Source organism: Bubalus kerabau, chromosome 1, assembly GCF_029407905.1.
Source record: "Bubalus kerabau isolate K-KA32 ecotype Philippines breed swamp buffalo chromosome 1, PCC_UOA_SB_1v2, whole genome shotgun sequence".
Lineage (NCBI taxonomy): Eukaryota > Metazoa > Chordata > Mammalia > Artiodactyla > Bovidae > Bubalus > Bubalus kerabau.
The window spans coordinates 19326286-19340041 of NC_073624.1; the positions used below are offsets into that span (position 1 = coordinate 19326286).

A 13756-nucleotide genomic window follows, 5' to 3' on the forward strand; every position below is an offset into this window, starting at 1 on the left:
GAGGGCAGGAGGAGAAGGGAACGACAGGGGATGAAACAGTTTGATGATGGCATCACAGACTCAATGGACATGAGTTTGGGCAAGCTCTAGAAGATGGTGATGGAGAGGGAAGCCTGGTGTGCGGTGGTCCATGGGGTCATAAAGAGTCAGACACGACTGAACCACTGAACTGAATCTTAAGCAGCTGAATCTCTGTTTGGTTCATTTTCCTGTTTTGTTTCTTCTGTTATTCTCTTTGCCTCACTGCAAAGCTTGAGAGATCTCAGTTCCCCTACTGGGACTGAATACAAAAACAGCAGCAAATGCATTGAATCCTAACCACTAAACCATCAGCAAAGTCCCTGTTTACTTACCTTTTTATGATTTCTATCTCTGTTAAAAACTCTGAATTTATTCTGTAAAGTAACACCCTAGCCCAACAATTACTGAGCCCTAGCTCAATAATTACTGAGCCTGAGCTCTAGGACACGCAAATCACAAAAGGAGGCGATGCTGCAACCCCTGAAGCCTGGGTGCCTAGAACCTGTTCACAATAAGAGAAGCCCATGCATAGAGAACCTGCTGCCCACAAAGAAGAGTAGTGCCTGCTTGCTGCATTTGGAGAAAGCCCATGTGCAGCAACAAAGACTCATGCAACAAAAAATTGAAAACAATAATAATGATGATGAGAATTTTTTTTTAAATCTTATTTTCTTCATATATAGTCTTCCAGAATTTCATTGTTTATCTGTGTTTTCTTGGAGTTCACTGAGCTTCTTCGTGTGTGTGCCTTATTTCATCATATGTCATCTATTTCATCACTTCCCAAGTGAATAGCCATGTGAGCTGCCCTGGAAGAAGCCCTGAGCTTCTTCCCATCCCCAAGCATAGCCTAGAACTATGAAGACTGCAAGCATGAGTGTAGGTTGGAGCCCTAGAAACCATCCAGAGTCACCAACCAAGTAACTGGGTGGGTCCAGCTCACAACCAGGCCAGCACTCTCAGGTTTTGTATTAGTTCAGCAGCTTCTCCACATGTCCACAATGGAATTGGCTGGGGGTGTGGGTGGGGAGCAGGGGGTGTTGCGGGAGTAGTGCTGTGTAAACATAATCTTTACTTTGTCACTTCTTCATGCCAGCTCTCTCTATACTGAGGAGTAACGGCAGGATTACAATTACATTTTCAGTTCAGTTCAGTTCATTTCAGTCACTCAGTCGTGTCCCACTCTTTGTGACCCCATGAATCACAGCACGCCAGGCCTCCCTGTCCATCACCAACTCCCAGAGTTCACCCAAACTCATGTCCAACCAGTCGGTGATGCCATCAAGCCATCTCATCCTCTTTTGTCCCCTTCTCCTCCTGCCCCCAATCATTCCCAGCATCAGGGACTTTTCCAATGAGTCAACTCTTCACATGAAGTGGCCAAAATATTGGAGTTTCAGCTTCAGCATCAGTCCTTCCAATGAACACCCAGGACTGATCTCCTTTAGGATGGACTAGTTGAATCTCCTTGCAGTCCAAGAGACTCTCAAGAGTCTTCTCCAACACCACAGTTCAAAAGCATCAATTCTTCAGCACTCAGCTTTCTTCACAGTCCAACTCTCACATCCATACGTGACCATTGGAAAAACCATAGCCTTGAGTAGACGGACCTTTATTGGCAAAGTAATATCTCTGCTTTTGAATATGCTATCTAGGTTGGTCATAACCTTCCTTCCAAGGAGTAAGCATCTTTTAATTTCATGGCTGCAATCACCATCTGCAGTGATTTTGGAGCCAAAAAAAAAAAATAAAGTCTGACACTGTTTAGGCAATCTTGAAACATCTGAAAAACAGATGTTTTCAAAGAAGCCTCTTGGTCTGAAATTCTTCCTCTAAGATATCAGTCATGTCAGATGCCTCCATCCATATCTCTGAAATATAAATAGCCAAATGTTCCTGATCTTTCTATATATATATCCATTCTTCTGGATCCCCTCTGCCTAGGTCTCCACTTTTTTGCCCTCTTGTCCCATCTGAATACAGGGTGTGGGTTAGCACCAATTTGCCTTCCATCAACTTGAAGACATATATGAACTGATATAAATCACTTAGAAGGAGAGATCCTTGAAGAGAGAAGAAATAGTAGCATCCTAAACAAATAGTATGAAGAGATGGAGAAGAAAGAATGGGTTTATAAGGATTGGATAATCAAACAGACATGGGATACGAGCAAAGAGGTGTCTGTATCCACTAAAGGAATAAATGAGAGATGAAAAAGGAAGAGGTAGTTATGTTCAGTTAGATTTTCAATTGGCCTGTGAATATTGAGGCAGGATAAGGAAAGCTGTGTCCATTCTCTTCCACCAGCCAACCTTCTACTTTGAAACTCACACCCAATCTGGTGTCCCAGAACAAGTTACAAACTGGTGATGTGACATCTCAGAGGTGTTTAGAACTGTTTTTTTTTTTCCCCCATGAGTTCATCTTGTTAGGAAGGAGTGTGAGAATGTAGACCAAGGTTACATCCTTTTCTAAATAAGAGTGACCTGGAGCACTTGTGAGCATGCTCTCATTAGCCTCTAAGACAGGTGAAAAAGCAGGTCAGCTCACTCACTTGCATTTCCTTTGAGAAAGATGGCATTTGAGGACCAATCCTCTAAAAGCATTTGACATGGAGCTTGCTAAGTTAACAGCACAGCAAAAAGTTAATTTATTCAGAATATTTCATTTTGAGCAATTTTCATATGGCACAATTACAGGTCACCACTACTCTGTTGAAATACTGGCAATTAGAATATCTGAGGATTCATCTCATATTTAATACAGCATCATGAGAAAGTCACTGGGGATGTTCCCAGGGCACTGAGCTCAACATCATCGTACCCAGCATCCTCTTTCTTCCCCTGGAACAGCCAGAGGCTCTCTTCTCCTTGCCCAGGATCAGCTGCCTCTCTGGAGAAGTTCAGACAAGAGCCTGAAGTAGAAAAGAGAAGTTTGATTAGAACTGAGACACGAGGATGGGACAGAACCCTCTGGTGGAAGGGAGTCAGGCAAGTGCTTATGACAAAACATCCCTGGGACCCAGGTGTGGGGAGGGAGGCTCAGGCTATTTCACATGAGTTCCAGTGAGGATGGATCCCAGCTGTCCTCTCAGATCCAGTTCATGTGGTCTACTGGGCCTCAGTGCATGGGGAAATCCTGCATCACAGGAGACCTGTGCTCAGGAGCTCTGGGAGACCTGCTTCCAGGCAACACAATACCAAGGAGATGCCCAGCAACGGTAAGAATCATAAAAAGGAATTTAAATGTTCTCCTTTCAAAGGTGATAGATGCAAATTCACAATAAGAGGGAGACTGGAAACAGGAAAAATCAGAATTCCTCACTCACAACCCAAGTCTGCTCTTAGTTGACTTGACTCCTGTTCCCAAATGTCCACAAATAGTATCACAGGGGCACCCACAGATATCTCCTCCCCAGAAACTACACAGGCCCTCAGATGGAGAAATACTCTTTTCTAGAGAATGAGGGTCTTCTTGCAGCTACTGAAATATCAGTTTATTGTGATACACAGTTTCTCTGGATACAGATGTTTCTCTGGAACTCTCTTGCTTTTTCGATGATCCAGCGAATTTTGGCAATTTGATCTCTGGTTCCTCTGCCTTTTCAAAGTCCAGCTTGAACATCTATAATTTCACAGTTCACGTCCTGTTGAAGCCTGGCTTGGAGAATTTTGAGCATTACTTTGCTGGTGTGTGAGATGAGTGCAATTGTGTGGTAGTTTGAACATTCTTTGGCATTGCCTTTCTTTGGGATTGGAATGAAAAACCGACCTTTTCCAGTCCTGTGGCCACTGCTAAGTTTTCCAAATTTGCTTTCATATTGAGTGCAGCACTCTCACAGCATCATCTTTTAGGATTTGAAAGAACTCAACTGGTATTCCATCACCTCCACTAGCTTTGTTCAGAGTGATGCTTCCTAAGGCCCACTTGACTTCACATTCCAGGATATCTAGCTCTAGGTGAGTGATCACACCATCGTGATTATCTGGGTCATGAAGATTTTTTTGTATAGTTCTTCTGTGTGTTCTTGCCACCTCTTCTTAATATCTCTGCTACTGTTAGGTCCATAATATTTCTGTCCTTTATTGTACCCATCTTTGCATGAAATATTCCCTTTGTATCTTTAATTGTCTTGACCAGATCTCTAGTCTTTCCCATTCCATTGTTTTCTTCTGTTTCTTTGCATTGATCAGTGAGGAAGGCTTTCTTATCTCTCCTTGCTATTCTTTGGAATCAAATGGATATATCTTTCCTTTTCTCCTTTGGTTTCACTTGTCGTCTTTTCTCAGCTATTTGTAAGGCCTTCTCAGACAACCATTTTGTCTTTCTGCATTTCTTTTTCTTTGGATGGTCTTGATCCCTGCCTCCTGTACGATGTCACAAACCTCCATCCATAATTCATCAGGTACTCTGCCTATCAGACATAATCCCCTGAATCTATTTGTCACTTCTACTGTATAATCATAAGGAATTTGATTTAGGTCATACTGGAATGGTCTAGTGGGTTTCTCTACTTTCTTCAATTTAAGTGTGAATTTGGCTATAAGGAGTTCATGATCTGAGCCACAGTCAGCTCCCGGTCTTGTTTTTGCTGACAGTACAGAGCATCTCCATCTTTGGCTACAAAGAATATAATTAATCTGATTTCAGTACTGACCATCTGATGATGTCCACGTGGAGAGTCCTCTCTTGTGTTGTTGGAAGAGGGTGTTTGTTATGACTGGTGCATTCTCTTGGCAAAACTCTATTAGCCTTTGCCTTGCCTCATTTTGTACTCCAAGGCCAAATTTGGCTGTTACTCCAGGTATCTCTTGACTTCCTACTTTTGCATTCTAGTCCCTTATAATCAAAAGGACATCTTTTTTAGGTGATAGTTCTAAAAGGTCATGTAGGTTTTCATAGAACGGCAACTTCAGCTTCTTCAGCATTACTGATTCAGCATAGACCTGGATTACTGTGATATTGAATGGTTTGCCTTCATGTATGTGACAGTGAAAAGATATTATTAAAATACTTGTTCCATCTTTGAATTTGGTTTAGTTCAGTTCAGTCAGTCATCATGCCTGACTCTCTGTGACCCCAGGGACTGCAGCACACCAGGCTTCCCTGTCTATCACCAACACCCAGAGCTTGCTCAAACTCATATCCATTGAGTCGGTGATGCCATCCAACCATTTCATCCTCTGTCATCTCCTTCTCCTCCTCCTGCCTTCAATCTTTCCCAGCATCAGGGTCTTTTCTAAAGAGTCAGTTCTTCGCATCAGGCGGGCAAGTTATTGGAGCTTCTACTTCGGCTCAGTCCTACCAATGAATATTCAAGATTGAATTCCTTTAAATTGTCTGGGTTGATCTTCTTGCCATCCAAGGGTCTCTGAAGAGTCTTCTCCAACACTACAGTTCAAAAGCATCAATTCTTCAGCGCTTAGCTTTCTTTTACTGCTGCTACTGCTAAGTCACTTCAGTTGTGTCCGACTCTGTGTGACCCCATAGACGGCAGCCCACCAGGCTCCCCATTCCCTGGGATTCTCCAGGCAAAAACACTGGAGTGGGTTGCCATTTCCTTCTCCAATGCATCAAAGTGAAAAGTGAAAGTAAAGTCACTAAGTCTGGTCTGACTCTTAGCAACCCCATGGACTGCAGCCTACCAGTCTCCTCCATCCATGGGATTTTCCAGGCAAGAGTACTGGAGTGGGGTATGCTCAATTAATCGATAAGTTTCTCTTTCGGCCATGGCACAATGCTTGTGGGATCTTAGTTCCTTGACCATGGTTGAACCTAGCCCCTAGCAGTAAAAGTGCAGAATCCGAACCTCTGGACCACCAGGAAATTCTGTAATCTATAAATCTTCATGCAAGTATATCACAAAGTGATAAGTTTATGTCACATTATGGAGACATAAATGCCAAAAGCAGAGTGATTCCTCACTCCTTGCAAGGAGTCTGACAGCATTAAATATGGCATATGGTCAAGATGATACTACCAAATATATGAGATTACCTATATTTTGACTCTCTAGGGAGGCTGGGCATTGAGGAGCACAAATTCACTCTTTTCAGATAGAAAGATTGCAGGAGATCAACTGACCCCACTCACCTGTCTGAGAGGACCTCCCCCCATTCTCCTTCTCTGGGGACACTTCCTCCTCGCTCCCCTGAGAGGCAGGAGGAGTTCCAGGCACTGGTACTTCTTCAGCATCATCGTAATTTTCATCAGGGACATCAGTCCTCTGATCTGGGGGTTCCAAGAGCAGACAAGGGAGTGGATGAAACTGCAGTAAGTGGGTTGGTCTGGGGAATACTTAAGATACCTTCTGACCCAGAGTTTCTGAGTTTCTGAATAGAGGCACAAGTCACTCCTTGTTTCAAAAGACTTTTTTCTCTAAGACCATGTTTCATTTTGATGTGTCCATAAGCCAAAACATGATTTTACATATCTTAATATTTTCTGGTGGAAACTACATATCTCAAAGCAACTCTTCCAACACTGAGCATTGCTAAAGTACTTTGAAAAATTGTGCTTTACAGATGTTATTTTTTAAAAAACGTTGCGTGCCTGTGGTGATTCTGGACACAGAGAGACCAGCCCTGACATGAGACATCACAGAACAGCCAGAGAAGGAGAAGGACGAACCCTATCTGGACACAAGGGATGCCTCTGGTCCGTCAAAGGAAAACCATTCCCCTTAAATCTCCTCTCTATGAGGGAAACTCTCCTCCCCAGAGCCCAGCCGAGGCAGGTCCACCTCTATTTCCTGGAGCGGATCTGTAGTCACTGTTGTCCTCACCATCCCTGGTGTAATACGGCAGTTTAGTCAGTGAGAACTCTGACGGGAAGCCTCATATGGAGACAAACATCACAGAACACACAGAATTTTTCCTCCCCACACCCACGGGACCTGAGTTAAGGCTGAGAAGGGACAGGCCTGGCTTCTGCAGTGTAGACAGAGGCTGGGAGGTCACGGGGCTCTGAGAGGCCATTCTGCCTCTTTGGAGGAGCCGTCTCTGTGAGCCTGGGGCACACATGGGGTGTGCAGATGCTGAGAAGATGTGCACAGCCAGTGGGTGGTGACAACCAGAGATCCCAGGAGGGCAGACAGAGACACTCACCTGGGCGGCCCAGACCTTCCTTCTGGGTCAGAAGGTAATCGAGCTCCTCATACACAGCTTCAGCAAGAGCATCTTCATAGCTGGATAAGGCTGAGAGATCCCCCAGCAGGTCAGAGAAGCTTCCCCAGATACCCCGATCCAGCCAGCCCACCTTCATCTCCCTGGTGCTCACATGGGGGCTGCCAGGACCTCAGCATCGTCTCCTACCCCATGCACCATGTCAGCACCTTCTCCCCTCATCTGACCCTGATTACAGCTCAGCGCCAACTCTGTCTGGTCTCACAGGAGAGGCCATGACTTATGAGAGTTCACACCCCAGTCCTAAGAACCTCTGTCTACTCAGCCCTTACAGCTCAGCAAGGAGTACATGGAGTCTGCAACTCAGAACAGTACCTGGCCCAGGTTCCCGTCTTCATACCTGCCCCATCTCCTGCCTCCACACACTCTCCCTGGTCCCCAGTTCCCCCTGCAGTTCACCTTTGTGCTCTGCTCTCCATCTGAGCAGCTGAGTCATCAGGATGATGAGGACCAGGAACAGTAGGGCCCCCAGGATAAGGCAGAGGATCCCAGGCAGGGAGAAGACACCAGGGGGAAAATTTGAGGTTGTTCTGGTCCCTAAGGAGAACAGGAAAAAGGGCTGGAGACAGTCTTGGGCACAGAGAAATATCTGTGTCAGCATGTTCAGGAGCTCCGGACAATGGCGTCTCAGCCTCAGACAGTGTCAGGGTTCCCTTGGGTCTCATATTGAGACAAGTCAACTCCACCCTGGCCAGTGTGGCCCCGAGGCAGACATGGGGATTGTCAGGGAGCTGCCTTGCCGAGACAGCCTCTGAGGATGCAGCTCATCCCCTCTCCTTGGGCTTCAGGAGACAGAGCATCAAACAGTCCAGGGACCTGCACCTCTCTGATGAGGAGCAACACTCAAGGGCAGGTGGGAGATCCTTAGATTCTACAACATGGAAACCAGACTTTCTTAGACCCTGGGCATGAGAACATTTGACCCTGGACATCAAGGCAGGGGATTTCCCCCGTATAATGCCCTGGCTCCTCCCCAACAGCAACGGCTCCTCAGACTCTTTCCTCTTCTGAGTTGTCAGAGAGCCCACAGAATAGGTCCCCAGTATTTGAGTATTCTCTCCTGCATGTGGATGGATCACAGTACCTGCTGTAGTCGTGGGCAATGTTGTCCTTACACCTAAAGAGAAAAACAGTACTGTGGGGAAGAAGAATTGGCCAGAACGCAGGGCAAACCTTTTCCGTCCTGAGCCTGAAATCACCCCTCAGTCTGCACAACATCAGTGTCCGGTCCTCCCAGCTCCCTCATCCTAGATCAGAGCCCCAGCACCTGGGATGTCTGAACACAAACTCCCCACCATGCCCGGACCACCCCAGTGCCTCTGCGCTGCCCCAGCTCACCCAGGGTGGACCCCGAGCCCCTCACTCACCAGAGCACCTCACACCAGCATCCTCCTCGTGCTTGCAGTCGCTCTGCCCCCAGGAATCCGCAGCACAGTCCCAAAGGGAAGACTCCCGGCCCCCACACCGCACCTCGTCCAGCCAGATGCTCCCATTTCCAGGGCCAAATGCTGCAGACCGCACGGCTTCCAGGGCCTGGCCACAGCCCAGCTGCTGACACACCACCTCGGCCTCTGCCAGGCTCCAGGAGTCATCGCACACGGTGCCCCAGGAGCCGCTGTGCCACACCTCCACCCGCCCTGAGCACTTGCTGTCTCCTTCCCTGAGCCGGAGCTTCTCTCTATCCGAAAAGGCAGCAGCCCCTCCTGTGACTGCCCTAGTGGGAGGAAGGAGCCCCTGGGAGCCATGGGAGGAGGCGGGGCCGACATACCTGTGCAGGGGGCAGCAGTTGGACAGCTCTTGGGTCTTCTTCCTGCACACAACGGGGAAACAGTGGATCAGGGACAGCTGAGGGTGTTCCTGTCCCCACATAAGATTATCTAAGATCCATGGCTCAGTGCAAATGACATGTGAAAACACAGGCTCATTATCTCCTGGGATGAAACATTCACTGCATCTGATCACCAGCTGAAATTACTTTAAATATTTACTTGTTTATCAGTCTTCACACCCCACAGCAAATATAAACACAGACATCTACGAATGTACACACACTCCTCCGAATGAAAGTTCCATTAGAAGAAGGACCTTGTATATCTTATATGTGCCATGTTTCTGCTATTAGGACAGTGCCTGCACATTGTATGCACTCATTCAACAAACATCTATGGAAAACCATTTTGAAATACCTAGATAGTGGCTTGATAAATATTTATTAAATGAATGAATAGACAAATACAATTCAGTGAAATAAAATTTCTTTTTTTAAATTCATACTAATCAGTGAAATAGTAAACCAAATATAAATGAATGGTAACAGTCTATGATAATAGTTGATATTAAAAATAATCAGTCCAGAAGCACAGAGTCAATTTATATTCAAAATCTCATGTATACAATTTTAATGGAAAATTACTAGATAGATTATAAACTACTCTTACCTATTATTCAGTGTGACAAGTGGGCAAGTGAAGACTACTGTTGTAAAAGGAACCTCTCTTTTCTAAATTTATTTTTAATTGGAAGAAATTGCTCCACAATGTAGTGTTGGTTATGTGTGTGTGTGTGTTAGTCGCTCAGTCTTGTCCAACTCTTTTTGACCTATGGACTGCAGCCCACCAGGCTCCTCTGTCCATAGGATTTTCCAAACAAACATGGTGGAGTGGATTGCTATTCACTTCTCCACTGGATCCTCCCTACCCAGGGATCAAACCCAGGTCTCCCACACTGCAGGCAGTTTCTTTGTTGTCTGAGCCACCAGAAAAGCCCATAGTGTTGGTTAGGAATCTCTTAAAAGGAAGTATACTGGAAAGACTTAGTAGAATTCTGAGAAGATATATGGATACATATATGTACACACTGAGTAAGCCAGAAATTTTTGCAATGGTTAAAAAAAGCCTACTGAGAACAATTTGTATTGAGAAGATGCAGAAATAATAAACAAAAGACTGAAAATACATATAAAAGAATTGAAGCTGAGAGAAATAGAAATTCAAAAAAACAGAAGGGTAAATAGTACCTGTCATAAAGTATCAATATTTATATATTCTTTCCAGATCATCCTATCAAAACTCCTACCCATTCTATGCAGAGAACCTCTGAGAAAACGATGGCAGGACCTCTGTGAGCGGGTTGCTCATTGTCATGGTCAAAGATTTTACCACTTTCAATTCACAGGGTTTAATTGTAGGAAAAATATCATCAATAAAAGGTCTCACAGTGTAATGCCTCTTTGGCCTTCAAATGAAAAAGACAAAGAGATGAGCAAAGAGAGGCAAGGAAGAGAGTGAGCTTCTGCTTTTGAAGTATCTGATCCCACATTCTCTTAGCTATGGGTTTCAGGCAACATCCAGCATACCATTCAAGGTGTACCTGAAGGGGGTGTGTGTGTTTGTGTATGTGGAGGGGGAGGGAAGGAGAAAGAGAAACAGAGAGAGAAATGTTGAAGGAATAAGGTGCTATGGTTTGACTATTTGTCGCCCTCGCCAACATATATTTATTTCATTCCAAATTTATTGCTGAAATCTCAGTTCCCAATGTAACAGTATTTAGTGGTGGAGCCTTCTCAAACTCTTCCAAAAACAGAAGAAAAGAACACTTCCAAATTCATTTTATGAAGCCAACATCAGTCTGATACCAAAGCCAGATAAGGACACCATGAGAAAAGAAAATTATGGGCTAATACTCTGATAAGTACAGGTGCAAAAATCATCAACAAAATATTACAAAACTGAATTTGACAAGACACTAAAAGAATCATACACCATGATCAAGTGATATTTGTTCCAAGGATACAAGGATAGTTCAACATTCACAAATTAATCAATGTGATACACCAAATAAACAAAATGAAGATAAAAAGAAGGGAAAGAGACACCTGTACCCCAATGTTCATCGCAGCACTGTTTATAATAGCCAGGACATGGAAGCAACCTAGATGTCCATCAGCAGATGAATGGATAAGAAAGCTGTGGTACATATACACAATGGAGTATTACTCAGCCATTAAAAAGAATACATTTGAATCAGTTCTAATGAGGTGGATGAAACTGGAGCCTATTATACAGAGTGAAGTAAGCCAGAAAGAAAAACACCAATACAGTATACTAATGCATATATATGGAATTTAGAAAGATGGTAACAATAACCCTGTGTACGAGACAGCAAAAGAGACACTGATGTATAGAACAGTCTTATGGACTACGGGAGAGGGAGAGGGTGGGAAGATTTGGGAGAATGGCATTGAAACATGTAAAATATCATGTATGAAACGAGTTGCCAGTCCAGGTTTGATGCAAGATACTGGATGCTTGGGGCTAGTGCACTGGGATGACCCAGAGGGATGGTATGGGGAGGGAGGAGGGAGGAGGGTTCAGGATGGGGAACACATGTATACCTGTGGCGGATTCATTTTGATATTTGGCAAAACTAATACAATTTTGTAAAGTTTAAAAATAAAATAAAATTAAAAAAAAGAAAAAAACAAAACAAAAAAAATCATATCCTCAAAGGATGCAGAAAAAGTGTTTGACCAATTCAACATCCACTTACAGTAAAAACTCTTTTACAAAGTAGGTATAGAAGGATTGCATCTCAATATAATTAAGGCCATATGAAAAGTACACAGCTGACATACTTGACTCTAAAAAACTGAAAGCTTTTCCTCTGAAATTAGACACAAGACAAAAATGTCTACTCTCACCACTTTTATTCAACTTAGTTTTGGTAGTCCTATCCAGATCCATCAGGCAATAAAAAGAAAATCAAGATATCCAAATCTGAAAGGAAGAGACAAAACTGACACTATTTGCACATTGAAAAGTGAAAGTGTTAGTCACTCAGTCGTGTCTGACTCTTCACAACCCCAAGGACTGCAGCCTGCCAGGCTCCTCTGTCCATTGGGATTCTCCAGGCAAGAATACTGGAGTGGGTTGCCATTCCCTCCTCCAGGGGATCTTCCTGACCCAGGGACTGAACCCAGGTCTCTTGCATTGCAGACAGATTCTTTACCATCAGAGTCATGAGGAAAGAAACCCCCTTACATGATATTATATGTAGAAAACACTAAAGACTTCAGCAAAAATATGAGAACTAATACACTCAGTAAAGTTGTAGAAGAAAAATCTGTATACAAAAATCATATGCATTTCTTTTTTTTTTTCCATTTTTCTTTTTTTTTTAATTTTATTTTATTTAACTTTACAATACTGTATTGGTTTTGCCATATATCAAAATGAATCATATGCATTTCTTTATACTAACAACAAACTGCTATAAAAGAAACTGAGAAAACAATTCTACTTACATTTGCATGAAAATGAATAAAATATCTAGGAATAAATTTAACCAAGGAGGTGAAAGACCTGTACACTGAAAAATATAAACACATTGATGAAAGATACTGCAGATGACACAAATAAAGGGAAAGATATTCTGTGCTCATGGATTGGAAGATCTAATATTATTAATATGGCCATACTGCCCAAAGCATCTACAGATTCACTGCAATCCTTATCAAAATTCCAATGGAAATTTTCACAGATACAGAAGAAACAATCCTAAAATTTGCATGGAACCACAAAAGACGCTCAATACCAAAGCAATCTTGACAAAGAATAACAAAGCTAGAGGTGTCGTGCTTCTTGATTTCAAACTATATTACAAAGCTATATTAATAAAAACAGTATGTCGTTGGTATAAAAATGAACACAGAGATCAATGGAACAAAGTAGAGAGTCCATAAATAAACCCACATTTCTATGGTCAATTAATTTTTGACAAAGAAGCCAAGAATATACTGTGGGAAAAGGAGCGTTTTTTCAGTAAATGGCATTGGGAAACCTGGACAGCCACATGCAAAAAGTGAAACTGGACCACTATCTTACACCATTAACAAAAATTAACTCAAAATAGATTAAAGACTTGATCACAAGTCCTGACGCCATAAAATTTCTACAGGAAAAAAACAGAAAATAAAATCCTTAACGCCAGTCTTTGTGATGATTTTTTGGATCTGACACGAAAAGCAAAGGGAACAAGAGTAAAAACAAGCAGTTGTGATGACATAAGGCTAAAAATCTTCTGCCCAATTAAGGAAGCCATCAACAAAGTGAAAAAGCAACCTATGGAATTGGAGAAAATATTTGCATATTATATCTCTGGTAAGGATTATTATCCAAAATACACAAGGAACTCATACAACTCAGCAGCAAAAAACAAACAATCTGATTTTTTTTTAATGGGCAGAGAACCTGAATAGACACTTTTTTAAAGAATACATACAACTTGCCAATAGGTACATGAAAACATGCTCAACACTATTAATCATCAGAAAATACAAATCAAAACCACAATGAGAAGACCTCATATCCTCTAGAAAGGCTTTTATCAAAAAGAAGAAATAACAGGAGTTGAAGAGAACGTGAAGAGACAGGAAAGCTTTTGCACAGTTAGAGGGAATGTAAGTTGATGCAGCCCCTATGGAAACAGTATTGAGGTGCATCAAAAATTAAAAATAGAACTGCCATATGATTTAGCAATTTCACTTTTGAGGT

General features: G+C 43.0%; 1 protein-coding gene across 1 annotated transcript in view; it reads right to left on the reverse strand.

The window, feature by feature from the left end:
• Window positions 1-2789: 2789 nt before the first annotated feature.
• LOC129644184 (antigen WC1.1-like) overlaps window positions 2790-13756 on the reverse strand; it is a 46610-nt gene continuing 35643 nt past the window's right edge. The window contains exons 14-20 of the mRNA XM_055569680.1: window positions 8970-9015; window positions 8573-8883; window positions 8290-8322; window positions 7605-7742; window positions 7128-7217; window positions 6115-6252; window positions 2790-2935 (exon numbers count right to left, since the gene is read on the reverse strand). Of these exons, the coding sequence (XP_055425655.1) occupies window positions 2790-2935; window positions 6115-6252; window positions 7128-7217; window positions 7605-7742; window positions 8290-8322; window positions 8573-8883; window positions 8970-9015 (902 nt within the window). The remainder of the gene's footprint in view (window positions 2936-6114; window positions 6253-7127; window positions 7218-7604; window positions 7743-8289; window positions 8323-8572; window positions 8884-8969; window positions 9016-13756) is intronic.